Raw genomic sequence first — 14,861 nt, 5'->3', positions numbered from 1 at the left:
CTAGTGCTGAAAATATTTGAGAAGGGTAGCCGTAAGCTTTTGACTTGCAATTTTCAAAGACATTGTGTTTACTTAGTATATTTTTATGATTTTAATGAATGTGATTCGTTTCGTTAGATTTATCATAATCCGTACAATAAACATAATACATAATAGTTATCTCCCCTGCACTAAATACAAAGTTATACGTGCTGTTGAATACAGATTATTTATATGGTATATATATCTTTTTCGACTGGTATTGCCTTACTTCCAGAAAAATATATCATTTCGTTGGACCAAATATAAACACAAAAAACGAAAACTCGTAAGGGTATACTTGATATTAATTTGGCTTCTTTCGTTATTTTAAAGGATAGTCGACATATTTGGTTCACTGACAATTGCTCTTCTCAAAATGTACATAGCAGAGATTTGACAACTTCCGTTTCTCGGCAAGTTGGCCAAAACTAACATACTCGATGACATCCTTTTGTCAGAATGAAGACAAAGCTTAAAGTTGCTCGGGCAATTCAAAGCGAACCAAGTGAAGGTCTCTGTTTTAGTGCAGCGGTCTTACCGCTGCTGCTGGTAGATAGGAATGTTGTTCTTGACAGCATCGTTCTGCATGTGATAGCCGGGCGCCCCAACTGGCGGTCCGCCAGCCATGGACATGGCGGCCATCTGCTGATGCAGCTGACTAAACTGATCGTGTGGTGGTGGGTGTTGTTGCTGCTGCTGCTGTGGGGACATGTAGCTCTGCGGGTTGACGACGGCCGGCGATCCGTTCGGTCCATAAAGATTTGGTCCTGGCTGGTATCCCTGTGGTGGCGGTGCCTGCTGATGCTGCGGCGACATGTAAGCGTGCGGAGCCGGTGGCTGCTGCGGCTGCTGGATTTGTGTGACTGCGGGCGGAACTTGGGCGTACTGTGACTGGGGGTCGATGTGGTAGCTGTTCTGGGGATGCTGTGGGGGCTGCTGGCCTTGCTGCTGTGGCGGCTGTTGAGGGTGCTGTGGAAGTGGCTGCTGCTGCTGTTGGGTGGTCACGGGAGTCGGCTGAGTGTAGATTGGCTGGGGCATGGGTGCAGTGCCAGTGGGTTGAGTCAAATGGGCTGGCAGCGCTGGAAAGACGATTGAAAATGTTATTATAGGTAAATATAATAAGTATTTTAATCCTTTGTACTAACAGTTCATCTGTGCGGCATGTCCGTTCTGATAGGGCAGTGGCACCTGCCCCTGCGGTTGACCCAGATAGCCACCAGGAGCTCCAGGTGCCTGAGATGGAGCAGAAGTGGGAGGATTTGGTACGGGGCCATATGGCATCGAGTGCATGCCCGGATAATTTTGGGCCGGTGGGAATCCACCCGCTGCAGGATAACCTGGAGCACCGTACAGAGCGGCACCCGGGAAACCAGCAAGTCCAGGCATAAAGCCGCCAGCAGCGGCGGCAAAATGTCCAGCCGCAGCACGGTCATCCCGCATCAAGGTATGGTACAGATTAATGGCGTCGACGAGGTCGCTGGACAACTGCGTCAGTTGAGCGTGCTTGCGGTCGACGCGTTCCAGCTCGGCATCGATCAGCGGTCCCATCTGATGGACCTCCTGCTCCAGCTGCAGCATTTCGTCGCTGTCCTGCGAGGGATCTTCGGGATTCGCCTCGTGCAGCAAATGCAGCAGCCGGTCGATCTTTGACTCGTCGATCTCCACAGGCTGAGCTGCGGCGGCAGCTGCTGCCGCTTCAGTCTTTTGCTGCAGTGCCGCAGCGGAATCCAACTCTCGTTGCCCGGCTGCGGCGGCCGACTTATGCTGCTGATTGATGTCCAGCCGCTCGGGATCGACGGACAGATCGGCAGTGACAAAGTTCGAGGGGAAGAGACCCTCGCCGCGTTGATTGTATCCCTTCCACCAGTTTGGATCACTATCATCCAGCACATGAATGATCTCGCCGGCAAAGAAGGTCAATTCGTTTTCCTCGGCAGCTTCGAAATCGTACAGAGCTCGAACCTTTCTCGGCTCTGGCGCTGGTGCGGAACTGGCTTCGGCGCTCGGTGCACTCGAGCCGGTTCCAGCGAAAGATGGATACAATGAGGGATAGGCACTGGCGGTGCCGGTACTTGCTACACTCCCAGTCTTTGGACTGCCCTTGTTCTCCTTCAGCGACAATTCGATGGCCTTGGCGATGTCATCCTCTTCCTGCTGGCTGCTGACCACATTCGGATCTTTGGGCAGGGCGGCGGCCTTTTCGGCAACAGTCTTGCTAGTCTTATCGCCAAGATTCTTGAAATCATATCCCTCTTGGCGCAGCTTGGCATAGAGTGCGGGTATCAAGTCGAGCTCTCGATCGTTCTTATAGTCGTTTTCAGCCCAGTTCTTCAGCACTTGGCGCATTTTCTGTGAATCATAATTGGAATTAGAAATGAAATAAGTGAGTTAAAACTGTTTGTACTCACCAGTGAAACCTTTGGCTGTGCTTTGGCCAACAGGCGGCGGAACTCCGTCTCGAAATCCCGTGAAGCCACCTCCAAATGGAGCGGTTTTCCGCAGTTGTTGGACAGGGCGTCCAAAAGCGTAATCGCCTGCATCACCACATGAGGATCGGTGTGGCCCATGCGGCGCATCACCGCCTTCAGGCAATCCTTGGCCAGGCGGGGATTGGTCGTTACCTTGTCGCATACATCCAAAATCAGAGACCAGTTGTCGTTGGTATTAGTTTCGCTGGTGGCCTTTTCTATAAAACAAGAAAGGCATGAACCGCATTAGCTTATCAGTCAAATAGAAATTTATATTCTGAGTCACAGCAAAACAAAGATAAGCTTCTTCGAAAACTGATTGCAGCTAAAGAAAATCAATACAATCGGAAACTAACTAAATTGCATTAAGGGATGGCGAGGGGGTTGGCTGCGTAAACGGAGGGGGTGTGAGGGGCTGCGGGTGCTACGTCACTCAAGGTCAGCGACTGCCATCTAACAACTCCAATAAGAAGTTCAACGAACGACGCAGAGCTGCGCACAGCATCTCACATGACTTTCTTTGTTGTCTGCTCAATCGGGGGATCGGGTTCATAGGGAAAACAGGGGAAAATGGTGTGGTGTGCGGGTTTTTAGACCCCAGATAAGAATAGAAAACTATGAAACGCATATTGGACCGTTGTGCAGTCCAATTGGAACATCGGCTTGTCCAATCGGCCAACACAACAGCTTAACGATAAGTGGTAACTCACCCACGTCGGCGTCGAATGGCGACGACTGCCCAAAGATTCCCATCTTTATGACCAAACCGCTCGCTCGGCTATCTGCCAATAATCTGCGCTGCCCTGGGGTCAATAAATCCAAATCAGTTGATCTTTGTCTGTTTTCCCTATTGTTTTTCCTCTCCAATCGATTTTCGGTGCGTCACGGCGACTGAAAGCACGCTTTTGGTGTACTTCCTCCTGCGTAGACCTTTTCGCTTTTTTCCAAATCTCTTTTGGGCTGCTTATATCTTTTCGATTAGCCTAAAAACTTCCGAATAGCGCTTGCAAATTCGCTTAATTTACGTTTATTGTGTAAAAAATGACTAATGGCGAGTGTGGCCAGATTGCGAATAGTCGGGAAATCCAAAGGATTTTTTGCAGCTCATTTTCAATGGTTAGTTAGAGGTATTCGAGACTTATATTATGCAAAACATTTTTATTTATATATACATATAAATATTATTGATATTGTATATTTAAATAAATTTAGACAACTAATAATATAAATCTATTAAACATCTGATATGATTTGAGCACTGGTAGCTATGGTTTATAATAATTAAACAGTTTTCTATGCCCTTCACTCAAACTATTCTCCTACGGGTGAGAAGCGTATATTATAATAACTATGCACAATATAAGAACAAAACTAGAAGATTAATTTTTATTTAAGAAACATGAAAATATTTTATTATACGTTGACCGAATTTAAAAATACAGTGACTTAACTGCTTCACTGAGAGTCACAGAATAACTCGATTCTAGCATGCGGTCACACTAATCTCAGCATTCGAAAAAAACGCGCAAACAAAAGGGACGCTTATAGAAAATACAACTTAAAATAATTAATTTACTTAAAAATCATAATATTATAAACAAGTCAGCGCCATGACGCTTTCCCGCGCGAAGCACGCCAACCGCAACCACCTGCCGCACCTGCTGGCCAAGGTGCCCGAGGAGCACCAGGAGCCGATCAAGAATATGTGCCTCAAGATGATGTCCCACGACGCATACGGACAGCCGTACGTACAAGCAATAAGCTAATGTATCAATCCGTACTTAATCTGCTCCCTCCAGATACGATTGGAGTCCCCGGGACTTTGAGATGGGCGCCCACTTGGGACGCGGCAAATTTGGACGTGTCTACTTGGCGCGGGAGCGCCACTCGCACTATCTGGTGGCCATGAAGGTGATGTTCAAAGAGGAGCTGCGCAAGGGCTGCGTGCAGCGTCAGGTTCTACGCGAGATCGAGATCCAGTCGCGACTGAAGCACCCGCACATCCTGCGCCTGCTCACTTGGTTCCACGACGAGAGCCGCATCTATCTGGCCCTGGAAATTGCGTCCGAGGGCGAGCTGTTCAAGCACCTGCGTGGCGCACCCAATCATCGATTCGATGAACCGCGGTCTGCGAAGTACACCTACCAAGTGGCGAATGCCCTCAACTACTGTCACCTGAACAACGTGATCCATCGGGATCTGAAGCCGGAGAACATTCTGCTAACCAGCACGGACGACCTTAAGCTGGCCGACTTTGGTTGGTCGGCGCACACGCCGAACAACAAGCGCAGGACTCTGTGCGGCACCCTGGACTATCTGCCGCCGGAGATGGTGGATGGGAACTCCTACGACGACTCGGTGGACCAGTGGTGCCTGGGCATTCTGTGCTACGAGTTCGTCGTCGGCTGTCCGCCCTTCGAGTCGAACAGCACGGAGAGCACCTACAGCAAGATCCGGCGCATGGAGATCTCCTACCCATCGCATTTGTCCAAGGGCTGCAAGGAATTGATTGGCGGGGTGAGTTGGAAGATGTTTCCTTTGAGATCCATTTATTGAACAGGGATTTCATCTTTGCAGCTGCTTCGCAAGGAAAGCAAGGGCCGCATCACCTTGGTGGATGTGATGACCCATTATTGGGTGAAGGCGGGAATGGCCGAAAGGGAGCTGCAGCTGCAGAAACGGGAGCGCGGCAAGGAGAACACGGCCAGAAATTGACTGGTTTCGAGTTTGCATTGTGTAACGACTTATTTCAGATTTTACTTTTATGTTTAATAAACGGTTTATAAGATTTAATGAAGTTTGGAGTATATTTTTGAAATCTGAAAACTGCTTAAAAATAAAAATCTATTGGTAGTAACTTACTTAAATTACCTTTTTCTAATTTAACCCCTTTTAAATTAATTTTTCTAAGCCCATGCCTTACTTAGTTCCAGTTCGTGGGCCATGCTATATTTTCGCGCTTCCCGCAAACGGTCACCCTAAATAAATAAATGACAATTTCAAGCGTAAAATAAGCCCTAAAATTTCGATGAAACGCTCGATTTGTGAATCGTGCACCCAGCAGTGAGTGGGCAAAGTGCGGCAGCCGACGAGACCGCCACCAGGAGCCTCGTATCCCGCCCAGCAGTGGATCGGTGGTCGCCAGACGAGCCGAGGAACTACAGCAACAATTGTTATTTTTCGGCCCTCGATTTTCAGGGGGAGGGGGGCTAGGAACATCAGCCCCTTCGGTTTCTAATTGAATTAAATAGAAGGGGCGGAGAGGCAATATCACCCAGGTCAGTCCAACAAGACGCAGGCAGCAGAGCAATGGTTTTTATCCGAGATCCCTGTGGCATCGCCTGCTTGGTAGTCACCTACGGAGCAGTTCTGTACGCGGACTATGTGGTCATCCGTTGGATCATTCTGACCACCATGCCGGGCAGGTGAGTAATGCATACTGTACGCACCATGACGTCATTATATATATATCTACCCACTTGGCGACAGCCTCTGGATGTCCTTCCATGTGGTGCTCTTTAACACCGTCGTCTTCCTGTTGGCCATGTCCCACTCCAAGGCCGTGTTCTCCGATCCAGGCACTGTGCCGCTGCCCGCCAATCGTCTGGACTTCTCCGACCTGCACACGACCAACAAAAACAATCCTCCGCCCGGTAATGGACACAGCAGCGAATGGACCGTGTGCACCCGCTGCGAAACGTATAGGCCGCCACGCGCCCATCATTGTCGCATCTGCAAGCGGTGCATCCGGCGCATGGATCACCACTGCCCCTGGATCAACAACTGTGTGGGCGAGCGCAATCAGAAGTACTTCCTGCAGTTCCTCATCTACGTGGCGCTGCTGTCGCTCTACTCCATTGCCCTTATCGTCGGTTCCTGGGTGTGGCCCTGCGAGGAGTGCAGCCAGAACGTGATCGAAACCCAGTTGCGAATGTAAGTTTCGTATGCCACAGCAACAATAGCAGAAGCTAGAGCCTTATTTGGGTTTGCCTTAATCGAATGCTAAGCGGAATGCAATGCAAGATGGAAAAGTAGTGCTTTGTTAGTTCTTAAACAATGAATGCGTTACTTGGCCACGCAATTTTAAAGTGTATTATGAGTCATATATAACTTATATCCCTCCGTTGCAGGATTCACTCGGTTATCCTTATGCTGGTGTCGGCGCTGTTCGGCCTGTTCGTTACGGCCATCATGGTGGACCAGCTGCATGCGATTCTGTACGACGAGACGGCCGTGGAGGCGATACAGCAGAAGGGCACCTATCGTCCAAATCGGCGCAAGTACCAGCTGCTGGCGGATGTGTTCGGACGCGGACATCCGGCGCTGTGGCTGCTGCCCTGCACCAGTCTCAATCATGCCTCCCGCTACCATGATACGCCTCTACTGAGCCACGAGGTCTAGGGTCAGGAAATATTCTTTATATTTTGTCCTTGCGTTTGCTGTGCGGCTAAAAGAGCCCCCGAGTGTTTTTAGTTTTTAATCAATGTGTGTGTGATTATTTTTAAACGACCTATCCCCCTGCCCGCAGCCAGTCAAATTGAATCGTATTTCGTTTTGTGTATTATATGCAGATTCCAACTTAATTTATGCTTTAGTTTATAATGTTTTAAAATTATAAATACATAGAAAGCAGCAGCGTGGCGGCCAACAGGAGCATACTCAAAATGAACACGGCTATTTTGTAAGTAACTTTTTGCAGCTGCTTGCTTTAGAATGCCAGCGAATGTTGCGTTGATTATTTGTACACCGATGCATTCTTTGGCCACCCGGTGTATTTTTTACCAGTATCCAAGTAAGCAGCACCTTCTAGTTTGAGACGTAGAAAAATCTCAACTGTATACAATACTACATAGCAATATGTACCGAGCTAGAAACTAAGTCCTTATCAAAAGCATTTACGATATACCCGAAGAATGACGCATATACCAAAAAGGAAATAAAACGGAGATTAAACACTCAAATAGAAAATACTGTGCATCATTAGTTTGTAATAATTGTAATCACTGTTTAGTTTTGTAGTTTATTGTTCTTTTGACATTTACGACCATCGACCAGCGCACCAATAAGATTTTAAATGTAACACCAACATCAGCAGTTTGTGTCCCTAGAAACCCAGAACTGTTCCCAATAAAGCTAACCGATATGCATAAGTCAATCAATCGAGTTCGCTTCCCAGTCCCTCGACGCTCAGTGTGAGCTGTTTCAGCGCCTGTTTGGCCACAACGCACAGCACTCCCTCCTGGGAGCTCTTGTCCTCGAACTCCAGGATCTCCACACACTCCTTCAGCAGATCTATGGCGTCGACGAGGCGGGCACGCAGCTCGCCGCCCTTCAGCTTGCCGGCTATGAAGCCACTTTTGGCCAGCAGCACCAGTGGCACGTGCAGCTCGTAAAGATTCATGGCGCGTGTTCGACTCAGACCCGGTTCGAAGGTGTTCAGCACTCTCAGCACTTGGCGGCATAGCTCCGCCTTGCGCTCCAATTGGTGGTCCGGCAGTTGCACCATCTCGTAGCCCTGTACTCGCCCGTACATCTCGATGAGCAACTGCCTCAGCCCGGTGGCTATAAAGTGCAGCGGATGCAGCAGTGATTTGTACTTGCGCAACAGTCGTTCGATCTCCTCCAGCCGCTTGGCTGCCATGGGCAGCGCTTGCACGGCATTCACCTCGGATTGCAGGGATTGGAGCATCGCCAGTGCATCCGCATTGCTGGTGTCGGAGCCACAGTTCGCGCAGTTCCAACTAGTGTCCGGTTCTGCGTAGTGGATAAGGTCAGCTTATCACTTTCTAGAGGATCTTTTTCGCTCACCTGTTGGCTGCCTGGGCACTTGGAATCCCTCGGCGCACTGACCACACTTCAGGCTGGAGAAGTGCGTTCCCAATTCGGTGGGATCCAGACAGCGTTCGCATTGGCAGGTGAAGAACTTGCCCTGCTTCAGGTGCTTCTGTCTCTGGGCAGTGCCATCCAATGTGTAGGTGTAGCTGTGGTGCAGGGGCTGACCCTCCTCCAAGTCCACCATGGCGCGCAGTCGGATTCTTTGGAAGAGAAACAAATATAGGAGGACTTATTTTAGATGTGCAACAGCGGAAATGTAATTCTAGACATCTTGAACTAGAGAACTGAATTTACAAATCTATTTACAACTCACTTGTATCCCTCGCTGGGATAGATGCTCCTGGATGTGTTGGGCACGCAGTTGTGGGCCAGAATGCCGGTATAGGGAAAGAGGCACCTCAGTGGATAGCCCTTCGGGCTGCGCGCCTCGAAGGCGTTCACCTCCAGCACACCCACCACCTGCATGATCAGCTCCTCGCTGAATCGGTTGGCCAGTTGGCAGGGACCGCGCAAATACTGAGCGATATTAACGCGATCCGCATGCCAGACATCCGCGTCCCTTTGGCGCTCCTCCTTGTGGTGCTCCATGGGTGCCACCTCGTTGTCCCATCGCTCCGGATTCGCCTCCTTGGCCAACAGAACTCTGAAAGTAGAAAGTTTAAAAGGGTATTCCAAATGACAATCATATGAAGCACAACAAGTAACCTATTGATTATAATTAGCTACATTAAATTAAAAATCTTTCTCTTTTTTAATTGTTAATGAATCCTTTTGTATATAACTTTCATCTTGAGCGGATAAAATAGTGACGCTATCAGTTTGCCTGGTGCCTGGTGGTCTATTTTTGTTCCACCCGCTGGGCTTCACCTGAGCGGCATAATACAGTCCAATTGCGGACAGTGCCTGCTGCCGCTGGGCAGGCGGAAGAATCGTGCCCGAGCATCCTTCAGCTGGCTGCACTCCAGGCGGAAATGGGCGTTATCCGCTTGTTGGGCGCACTCCACGCACAGCGGCCAGCCACATTCGCTACACAGCTCCTCCTCCGGATCTGGGTTGGGTTCGTAGCAACCCAGGCACACCACCGGTCCATTGCACTTGGGCCCGACGGCAAAGGGCAGCTCCTCGATCAGCAGACCGTGGCCACGGATCGCTCCCTTGGCCACCAGATAGCGTCCGCAGACCGGACTCCACTGAACCGCTGTCCTATTCACCGACAGCGTTGGCGGCGATGTCATTTCGCTGACTGATGCCGGCTGGCCGCACTCAGATCTCAGATCTCATGTCATGGGCACACCCCACAGATGATGCCTCCTCCCCACTACATGACTACATTTCTGCCTGCTCCGACATAAAGCATCAAAATTGCTGGGCACAGTGGGCATGCGAGGTCCTAGGTGAGAAATTTTAGTTTTGAACAAATTGTCTTGAGAAAACATTGTTCAATTTCTATAATAACTAAAATACCTTACATTTTCATAAATTAAATAATTTACTGGTTGTAACTTTTAAGTTGCTTGTAACTTTTAAGTTGCTTGTAACTTTTAAGTTGCTTGGCTTTGTTAGTTCTATTTCTAAGTACTAAGCACCGATCTATTTAAACATGTGCTTAACATTATTTAAATAATAATTCACAGTGCTTACAGTTCAGTTTTGCTACGAAATATATAAAAACATGATGGTACATTGATCATAACGCGCCGCAACTATCATATACCAATTATTCTGTCATAATAATATGTACAAATATGGCTTGTTTCATGCCATAATTTTCTCCTTACTTTCATGCACTTTAAATTTAGCTATTTATTTTTTATTTTCTGTGCGATTTGCTCCACTGTCCCTTTCACAGACTTGTTAATCCATCCGTCCGCCTTCTTTGACGTAGAGTCGCCATGAGAATCTGTATATGCCGGCTAGCCTGCGAACTGCGAGAAATGGGCCGCTGCTGCCAAAACTAATATTCGGACAGACCGCCCAGGTTCCCCTAGTAGCACCCAGTAGCCCCTGCTGTACGGATGTACCCAGCACCATCACCCCCGCCCCGCTGGAGCGCCCGCGAACTAACCTCAATATGGTTATGCAATCCAACTGCGGGCAGACGCCATCATCGCTCACATTCCCGGCGAAAGTGACACGTGCGGCGGAGAAGACCTGGCACTCTCCGCGGTGCTCCGTGACGTCTTCGTCGTCGGCGCACGATCCGCACAGCGGCCAATCGCAGAGTTCGCAGCGGTCCAGCGAATCGCCGTCCTCTCCGAACTGCAGGAACTGGTAGCAGCCCAGGCACACGATTCCGCTGTCGCGCTTCGGTCCGCGTGCGAAGGGCAGCTCCTCCAGCACCAGCTCGCCCCGCTCCACGGAGCTAGAGGTGGCCAAGCAGCGTCCCAGCACGGCGTCCTCCTGCAGACGGGCCTTCAACATTCTGTCGCCGCACGGCAAATGCACTGGTCTCGCTTTTGGCCCATCCGAATGGGATTATGCGGTCGATTGGCGGCCCTGCACGCAGATTCGTCTAAAAATAAAAAGAGCATCGCACACACTTCATTGGTGTCAATCAATAAAGTTGTAATATATTTATTGCATTTTGATTGCTTTGGATTATAACTTTTTTAAAGCCCATTTACTTGTCCACAACTTTAAAGTTTTCGTTTGCAGGAAACCCTTTTATGTAAAAAAAAAACACTTTGATGTAAGTTAATTGTTCTTAAGATAACGAATTTCTTAATAGAATGATTGAATTCTAATTTCAATAATTATTTTAAGTAACCGTTAGTTTTCAAATTTCCGTTACAAAAAGTGTGACCATTGCCATTAAGAGTGACGCAGCGTTACCAGATAGTATATCTGCGGCTTGTTTTAGGGAATAATTATTGGACGAATTTTTAGGGTTGGTAACACTAAGGCACAGAATTACAAAATTTTTTGGTGTACGTTTGTCGTGGTGTCTCTGTTCCTCTGCGTTTCGCATTACACTCTAACCAAACTAAAACTCATCAAAAGTAAGTAGCTCAGGAGTAAACCCCCTCAAAATTCAGTGAAATGTGATGGATACCCCTATGGGTAGAAGGAAAATCAGGATTTTCGGTGCCAGTGATTTCATAACCTCGAAATGAAAAAATTGCAAGTAGACACGCGCATGAACGAAAAGCAAAAGGGCTGAGCACTTTTTTGTTGGATGACGATGGGCGAGCTTCTTATCACCAAATCACGCAATAATTAATTGATAAATCCGAAATTTAAAGGGGATATTAAGCCGGTTAGCTGTCACACACACATCCACACATGAACAGTCCACGCACACCAATGCCTTCGCAGTTCATTGGCAGCAGCTGCCGGCGAAAAAAGGGGGCAAAGAAGCAGAGAGATCGATGGAAAAGTGCCTGGCGAATTTCCGTTACGTAACGCATGTCGCATCAATTCCGTTCGTTATCGTCATGTTGCCATCCACCAGCGTGCAGCTCGCTCAATAAACATTTTCGATTTCACTCTTTACCGTTCTTTATCGTCGTTTTGTTTGTTTGTGGTCATGTGAGGAGGTGGGTGCACTTCGCGATTGTGGGTGGTATTTTCGCAGTGACGTCACCTGGAAAATCAATAGACCACCTTTTCGGGCAGCTATTCACTTAGCTTTCCACTTTCCCTCATCGATTTCCCTGCTGTTATGCAACTGTCGAAAAAATGAGCTGCACATCCACCCAACCACCCCCTTTATAATCTGCTTGTCAAGGTCATCGTCAACGAGATGCTGATTCATTTTCACCGGGACATCCACCTGATAGTATTATTTTCAGCATCTAGTGACCAGGTTATATCACCTGACTTCCGGAACAATAAGAGCCCATCCCATTTAACGTTTGGCTGCCGGCCATAAAGATTTTTGTCTGCTGGCCGCTGCTTTTCATAATTTTCTGCCTTGATTGCCTTGAGTTTCCCCCCACCAATCCCCCCGAACACAACATGAAATATTTATATTGTTATATCTATATAATAATTTCAATTAGATGTTTTGGGTTATTTTTGTTTGATTTTTTTTATGCTCAATATCGGATAGAAATTTATTTATCCGCGACTAATATTCCTACCGCGACTGTGAGTCGCATTCCTGACGTCACGCAAATAGAAACAGCGAAGCAGTGACCACAGCAGACGTTGCAAATGTGCAGTTAGCTTCTGAGTCAATGATCGCTAGCCTAACGGGACTGAACTGACCAGCAATTAATGCCAGCAAGAACGGAACGTAAACATAGAGAGAGGCAAACCTGTGGCCAGATAAATAGGGAAAATCTCAGTATTTTTATTAAAATTTTAGTTTAAAAAACCTATAAAAATATTTGAAAAATAAATTTTGATTTAAATGGTTTTGCATTGGTATAGAAAACCCTTAATTTCTTGGAGTAAAATAGACTTAGTCACTATTTGTTTTCTATCTTCGCTTCTATTTTTTGCGCCACTTTATTTTGCCCAGACGTGCATTGACCCCCTCCTCAGTCACTCAGAATTTTCGCTGCTTCAGTTGGTGATTCTTTGCATGTGGCCGCCTTGAACACTAATCTAAATTGATTTCTTTATTTTCGCCGCACAAAATTGACATTTAGCCAAAGTGAAAATGGGGAAAAAGCCCTCGAAATTCTTGGGACATGTTGATGCTGTTTTTTGGCGTCTTTTAGTTTTCACTTTTCATTTGCGGCCGATAGAACATTTTGAAATCAAGTCGAGCAAAAAGTAATAATCATTATGTTGCTGATAAGATTAAACTTATCGTTCGCTAAACGCAATTAATGACCTGGCGAGTGAAATGATTTCGCAATAAGTATCATCGTCATGATTATCGATTATTCACCAACTAATTGAAGGTGCGATTTAATGCATTCCATTTCAATCCATTCCAGATGGCTCCTCCATCATACAGCGATTTGGGCAAACAGGCTCGCGACATCTTCAGCAAAGGCTACAACTTTGGCCTGTGGAAGCTCGATCTGAAGACTAAGACCTCGTCGGGCATTGAGTTCAACACAGCCGGACACTCCAACCAGGAGTCTGGAAAGGTCTTCGGCTCCCTGGAGACCAAGTACAAGGTCAAGGACTACGGCCTGACCCTCACCGAGAAGTGGAACACAGACAACACGCTGTTCACCGAGGTTGCTGTCCAGGATCAGCTCCTCGAGGGTCTGAAGCTGTCCCTGGAGGGCAACTTTGCTCCTCAGTCTGGGTAAGGATCACATGTTATTACATATATGTTCACTGCAGAATAATTAATATTGCATATTTAATTAAAAATCGTCAGAAACAAGAACGGCAAGTTCAAGGTTGCCTACGGCCATGAGAACGTCAAGGCCGATTCGGATGTGAACATTGATCTGAAGGGCCCCTTGATCAATGCCTCTGCCGTGCTTGGCTACCAGGGATGGTTGGCCGGCTACCAGACCGCATTTGACACACAACAGTCCAAGCTGACCACCAACAACTTTGCCCTTGGCTACACCACCAAGGACTTTGTTCTGCACACAGCTGTGTAAGTATTGCAATTGCCACGCATGGCAAATGAAATCAATGCAAACTAATGATTGCCTTGTCCGGTGTTTAGCAACGATGGCCAGGAGTTCAGCGGCTCGATCTTCCAACGCACTTCGGACAAGCTGGATGTGGGTGTACAGCTGTCGTGGGCCAGCGGCACCAGCAACACCAAGTTCGCCATCGGCGCCAAGTATCAGCTGGATGATGATGCCAGCGTGCGCGCTAAGGTGAACAACGCCAGCCAGGTGGGTCTGGGCTACCAGCAGAAGTTGCGCGACGGAGTCACCCTGACCCTGTCCACGCTGGTCGATGGCAAGAACTTCAATGCCGGCGGCCACAAGATCGGTGTGGGTCTGGAGCTGGAGGCCTAAGTCCGTGGTTTTCCGCTAGTCGTGAAATCCTTGAACGTTGTCTAACATCCCCACACGCCCAACAACAACAACAACAACAATAACAGCAGCCAGACAAGTGCAGAAACAACAACAAGATCAAACAAAATAAAAGATACGATATTCTTTAAAAACAAACAACACACAGTCAAATATAAAGAGAATCTGCACATCTTAGCGATTCGATTGGATTGGATTAGTTGTCAGCCGGCCATCACCACATCCGCCCATTCCCTGCCCCAGCCACGCGAATCTGCAGGAGAGACACTGCCAAACAAACGATGCAGGGGGATGGATGGGTGGTGCAATCGATGGGTCGGTCAGGTCAGTCCGTCGTCGTTGGATGTAGCTTTGATTAGTGCATTGAATATTAGCGAAATTGTTGTTGACAAAAGTGCAGTAAAAATACATTTACCTATTAAACGAAAAAAAAAAACAAAATGGAAAAGACGGAATATTATGGCTCAAAAGGCATTGCATTTTTTTCAGTTCTCAAGGCTTTACGGATTGCCTGCAAAATCCTGCGGCGAAACTAGGACACACATAACACCAAAATCACATCCTTAATAACAATCTTTACCTTTTCGTTGTGCATTTACCTGAGAAATAAATCGAGAAGAAATAAATTATCTTG

The 14,861-nt window shown here is 47.6% G+C and overlaps 5 protein-coding genes across 11 annotated transcripts; 3 read left to right on the top strand and 2 right to left on the bottom strand.

The window, feature by feature from the left end:
- Positions 1 to 70: 70 nt before the first annotated feature.
- Positions 71 to 3,541, bottom strand: Stam (Signal transducing adaptor molecule). Its single transcript, NM_058100.4, has 4 exons — positions 3,200 to 3,541; positions 2,430 to 2,707; positions 1,167 to 2,370; positions 71 to 1,100 (listed from the first exon to the last, which is right to left on the bottom strand). The coding sequence occupies exons 1-4, from the start codon at positions 3,240 to 3,242 to the stop codon at positions 556 to 558; spliced, it is 2,070 nt and encodes a 689-aa protein (NP_477448.1). The 5' UTR covers positions 3,243 to 3,541; the 3' UTR covers positions 71 to 555.
- A 441-nt stretch (positions 3,542 to 3,982) lies between these two features.
- aurB (aurora B) lies at positions 3,983 to 5,280 on the top strand. The gene is made up of 3 exons (NM_057988.4): positions 3,983 to 4,233; positions 4,289 to 5,006; positions 5,067 to 5,280. The coding sequence occupies exons 1-3, from the start codon at positions 4,100 to 4,102 to the stop codon at positions 5,202 to 5,204; spliced, it is 990 nt and encodes a 329-aa protein (NP_477336.1). The 5' UTR covers positions 3,983 to 4,099; the 3' UTR covers positions 5,205 to 5,280.
- Positions 5,281 to 5,432: 152 nt separating this feature from the next.
- Positions 5,433 to 7,642, top strand: Dnz1 (DNZDHHC/NEW1 zinc finger protein 11). Its single transcript, NM_058101.4, has 3 exons — positions 5,433 to 5,914; positions 5,979 to 6,422; positions 6,620 to 7,642. Exons 1-3 carry the CDS (start codon positions 5,799 to 5,801, stop codon positions 6,888 to 6,890), a joined length of 831 nt encoding a protein of 276 aa, NP_477449.1. The 5' UTR covers positions 5,433 to 5,798; the 3' UTR covers positions 6,891 to 7,642.
- SmydA-3 (SET and MYND domain containing, arthropod-specific, member 3) lies at positions 7,473 to 11,936 on the bottom strand. Of its 3 annotated transcripts, NM_001273437.1 has the most exons (6): positions 11,818 to 11,936; positions 10,390 to 10,836; positions 9,192 to 9,714; positions 8,638 to 8,967; positions 8,298 to 8,524; positions 7,473 to 8,243 (listed from the first exon to the last, which is right to left on the bottom strand). In NM_001273437.1, exons 3-6 carry the CDS (start codon positions 9,557 to 9,559, stop codon positions 7,645 to 7,647), a joined length of 1,524 nt encoding a protein of 507 aa, NP_001260366.1. In that variant the 5' UTR covers positions 9,560 to 9,714; positions 10,390 to 10,836; positions 11,818 to 11,936; the 3' UTR covers positions 7,473 to 7,644. The 3 variants fall into 3 exon arrangements, with proteins under 3 accessions (NP_001260366.1, NP_001245962.1, NP_609464.1); NM_001259033.2 differs by lacking the exon at positions 9,192 to 9,714; NM_135620.3 differs by lacking the exons at positions 10,390 to 10,836; positions 11,818 to 11,936 and having other exon boundaries at positions 9,192 to 9,566.
- On the top strand, positions 11,229 to 14,850 carry porin. 5 transcript variants are annotated; one of them, NM_001273436.1, is made up of 4 exons: positions 11,229 to 11,323; positions 13,214 to 13,533; positions 13,609 to 13,836; positions 13,909 to 14,652. In NM_001273436.1, the coding sequence occupies exons 2-4, from the start codon at positions 13,214 to 13,216 to the stop codon at positions 14,207 to 14,209; spliced, it is 849 nt and encodes a 282-aa protein (NP_001260365.1). In that variant the 5' UTR covers positions 11,229 to 11,323; the 3' UTR covers positions 14,210 to 14,652. The 5 variants fall into 5 exon arrangements, with proteins under 5 accessions (NP_001260365.1, NP_001033899.1, NP_476813.1 ...); NM_001038810.2 differs by having other exon boundaries at positions 11,229 to 12,561; NM_057465.4 differs by having other exon boundaries at positions 13,909 to 14,362.
- Positions 14,851 to 14,861: the final 11 nt, after the last annotated feature.

This window comes from Drosophila melanogaster, chromosome 2L (genome assembly GCF_000001215.4).
Source record: "Drosophila melanogaster chromosome 2L".
Lineage (NCBI taxonomy): Eukaryota > Metazoa > Arthropoda > Insecta > Diptera > Drosophilidae > Drosophila > Drosophila melanogaster.
The sequence above is the reverse complement of the archived record's forward strand: the minus strand, read 5'-3'. Positions and strand labels throughout refer to the sequence as shown.